The 4,171-nt window shown below is 50.3% G+C and overlaps 1 protein-coding gene across 1 annotated transcript; it reads left to right on the top strand.

Annotated features, from left to right (window-relative positions):
- The first annotated feature begins 60 nt into the window (after positions 1 to 60).
- Positions 61 to 3,181, top strand: DDX28 (DEAD-box helicase 28). The gene has a single exon (XM_050903842.1). It carries the CDS (start codon positions 61 to 63, stop codon positions 1,690 to 1,692), a length of 1,632 nt encoding a protein of 543 aa, XP_050759799.1. The 3' UTR covers positions 1,693 to 3,181.
- The last annotated feature ends 990 nt before the right edge of the window (positions 3,182 to 4,171 follow it).

Raw genomic sequence — 4,171 nt, 5'->3', positions numbered from 1 at the left:
CGGGGGAAGCGTCTCTTCACGGCGTCATCGGGCAGCGCCGCCGCCACGTGAGAGGCCGCCATGGCGCTGAGCCGCGGCGGGACAGCGGCCGCCCTCCCGCTGCTGCCGCGGCGGTTGGCGGCCACCCGGGCGGCGGCGGCGGGCGCGCAGGCCCCCGGGAACGTGGTGCGCGTCCCTTGGGCCCTGCGGCTGCGCCTGCAGCGGGGTGCGCAGCGCCGTCGGCGCGGGCAAGGGGAGGCGGCGGCGGCGGCGCGGCCCGGGAAGCTGCTGCTGCGGAGCCGGCGGCCAGAGCTGAGCCAGCCCCGCTGGCAGACGGTGGGGCGCTGGGAGCGGCCGCAGCTGGTGTCGGCGGGCTGGAAGCACAGGAAGGCCTGCGGGGACTACTTCCAGCTGGAGCCATCACAGGAGGCGGCTCCCGGCCTGCAGGCGCCGCCGCCTGACGCGGGGCAGGGCCCGTCCTTCGCCGAGATGGGGCTGCAGCCAGCGCTGCTGGCCGGCCTGGAGGGCTTCTCCATCGGCCGCCCCACGGCGGTGCAGCGCCTCGCCATCCCCGCGCTGCGCCGCGGCCGCAGCGCCCTCTGCGCCGCCGAGACCGGCAGCGGCAAGACGCTGGCCTACCTGCTGCCGCTGCTGGACGAGCTGCTCTCCCGCCCCGACGGGCCGGCGTCGGAGGCGGCGGGGCCGGCGTCGCCCCGCGGGCTGGTGGTGCTGCCGTCGCGGGAGCTGGCGGCGCAGGTCGGCGCGGTGGCGGCGGCGCTGTGCCGGCCGGCGGGGCTGCAGGTGCGCGGGCTGACGGGCGGCGGCGCCGCGGGCGGGCTGCGGAGGCAGCTGCGGGCGCCGCCGCCGGGTGCCGCCGTGCTGCTGGGCACCCCCGGGGCGCTGCGGGAGGCGCTGCGGCGGCGCTTCCTGGCCCTGGGGCGGCTGCGCTGGATGGTGCTGGACGAGGCGGACGCCCTGATGGACGACTCCTTCGTGGAGCCGCTGGAGGAGATCCTGGCACACGCGCCCCTGGCCGCTGGCGCCCCCGGGCCGGCTGGCCCCGGGGAGGCGAGGACCCAGGTGGTGGTGGTTGGAGCCACCTTCCCCGCGGGGCTGAGCCAGACGCTGGGGAAGTTCACCGACGTGGGCCGGTTTGTCACCCTTGCCACCCAGAGCCTGCACCGCCTGCCACCCCATGTCCAGCAGAAGTTTTTCCGCCTCAAAGGCCGGGACAAGCTGCCCGAACTGCTGCAGCTACTCAAGGAGCACCCAGCATCTGGTGGGGCTGTTCTTATCTTCTGCAACAGTGCCAGCACTGTCAACTGGCTGGGCTACGTCCTGGATGACCACAAAATCAAGCACCTGAGGTTGCAGGGACAGATGTCAGCAGCTGCTAGAGCTGGCATCTTTGCCTCCTTCCAGAAGGGTGACGTGTCTGTCCTTGTCTGCACTGACCTTGCCTCGCGGGGGCTGGACACCAGCAGTGTGCAGCTAGTGGTCAACTATGACTTCCCAGACACCCTGCAGGACTACCTGCACCGTGTGGGGCGAGTTGGACGGGTTGGAAGCAAGGCCCCTGGAGCCGTGGTTAGTTTTGTGACCCATCGGTGGGATGTGGACCTGGTGCGGAAAATAGAGACTGCAGCCCGGAAAAGGACAGGTCTCCCAGGCATGGACTCCTCTATTAATAAGCCTCCACCTAAAGGAGGTTGATTCAGGTTGCCAAGCAGTAATAAATGGCCTGGTAGGGACTAAGCTTGAAGTCATTAAGGCAGAGCACATCAGCTTCTGTGTGTAAGCTAGACTGAAAGAATAGAGAATTGAGTTTCAGAACCAGGTGATAAGGTTAACTTTGTGCGCTGTTCTGGAAGCTGCATGTCATTTCCATAGGCATCACAACTCATGGCTTTCCAAAAGGAAGCTAGTGAGTGAGTAACCAAATGCCTTTGGAGAAGACTGAAGAATGATCTCATCAGTTGATTTTGTTTAGTTTTGTTGAGACTTTTAACTTTTATTCAAATCAGAATGAAAGTATGCCTGTATGATGTGCAGCTTTGTTGCATTTCATTGCTTCCCACCACCAGCAGCTAAACATTCATTATTAAAACTTAAGAATTACTACTGTGACAGGGAAAAAAAAAAAATTTTCCTAACTTTGATATAACTTTGACCAATTATAGATACCTGTAGAAAGACTAAAGGACAAGTTATATTTGATTTTCTTGCAATGTAGCAGTTCATTCAGAGAATTCTTGATCAGATACCTCTAAAGTTTGGTGGGAATGAGAAGGCACAATAAAGCTTGAGGCTTTTTCAAGGTCTTAATTTGTCATTTTATGGTTACCTTTCACTGAGAAAGGGCATCTTGCTGCTTCATGTTCTATTAAACAACAACAAAAAAGCCATTAAGTATTTTCTGCTCATTTTTTTTGCATGCTGTAGTGACACGTCCAGTCTCTGAACTGATTCTCAAAAAAAATCCCCTACTCACCAAAAAATGTCTCCTGTTAAAGCAAAGAAGTGTGTTGACTCACAGGTAACACAGTGAGTACAAGATTTCTTTTGAATATCGTGCCATTGTTCTTTTCTGCTTTAAACCAAAAGGATTAAAGTGAGGCTAGTTTGTATCCATGGTAAAAAATCACAAAAAAATAGCATTTTAGCTCTGATTTCTGTTGCAGTGATTTATCACAGCCTTTTCTTTTAGTGGTTGTTTTTCCCATGCTATCCACTTTAGCCTGTGCTAAAACTCAGTATGTAGAAATAGTAAACTGTTAAATGAAGAGATCACAGCATAGTATCTAAATCATTGGTTTCAGACGAAGTAAGGCACTGGAGCTATTCTTAGTATGCTGAGACTAAAAACTAAAACAGAAAACTTGCACAAGTAATCACTTAAGGATAAGGCTATATAACCTTATCCTACAAATTGTACACATGTACTCTGTTCATATTGCACAGTTAAGGGGCTCTTAGGGGAAGTTACAAGCTGTGATAAAATGATTTAATACAATAGAAAGCTTTCAAATTTATAGAAATACAGTGGAAGGGTGATCCACTCAGAAACTGGAAACCTTTCTATTTTGGACCCATTCATTGCATGGACTACTTGCCTCTTATCTGTAGTTCATTTAACTGCAAATCAGGCAATTTATGTGTCCACAAGCAGAAGCTTACTGTTCATGTATAGGAGTAGGTTAAATCCTAAAACAGAAATCTGGGGACAATCTAGTAGTATGATTTACAGAAGATCGTATTTCCATTTGTTAATATGCATCTTATGTTGTATCAGGTCCTCTGAACTGCTGAGAAATAGCTTCCTTTAACTGTAGACACACAGATTAATTTAAATGAGGTAAATTGTATTCAAGAAACTCCAAGTAAGGAATTTTAATATTTGCTTGCCTGCTTTGCCTAAGCAATTTCAGGCTGACTCCATCTCAAGTGTCATATAATTTGAATCTGATCTTTTTCAAAGCTGTAGTGCTTCACCGTATTAGCATAAATATTAAGTTACTGCCTGCTTCATAGAGTGTCTGTCTTTCCTGAGGCAGCTGGTGATGGTGACCGTGCTTCCCAGTTCAACATACAGAGTTGCCCTTTTAAGTTTCTGAGGAAAATTGTTTGGGATCTCAGATGTCCGACTTCAAGTATTTATCTTCTCATACAGGACCAAATCAGTCAGTTTTTCGGGCTAAAATTTCATAACTGTTGCAGATGTGTACTGTAATACTTTGCTCTATTACCTACAGTTTCCAGCTAAATAATGCAACCAAAGTTAACCACAGTTAAATGATGTCACATAAACAATAACTTCTGACACAAGATCCATGGTTGAACTATGTGGCAATGGTCATTCATAATTAATACATCTGCTTAATTTGTATCAGTAACTAAGTGGCATTGCTGATAAGAGAGTTTTTTTTCTTGAGTTAAAATATGTGGAAGGAAAATGGGAGGAAGGTTGACTTCTGATAAATTATCCAGATTATAAAAGGCAATGTGGGCATACTTGACACGGAGGTATAAAATATACATGTTAAAAATGAATAATTGATGTATTATACGTTACAGAAATTAATTGTATGTGTTCTGATGGCCGTAACAAAAGATGTTGAAGATGTTCTACAAGGTTATATTTGGATATTTTTGTTATGTTTTTTAGATGTATAATTTGTAGTTTAACCTCTGT

Source organism: Gymnogyps californianus, chromosome 12, assembly GCF_018139145.2.
Source record: "Gymnogyps californianus isolate 813 chromosome 12, ASM1813914v2, whole genome shotgun sequence".
Lineage (NCBI taxonomy): Eukaryota > Metazoa > Chordata > Aves > Accipitriformes > Cathartidae > Gymnogyps > Gymnogyps californianus.
Note: the sequence above shows the minus strand (reverse complement) of the source record. Positions and strands in the feature narration are given on the sequence as shown.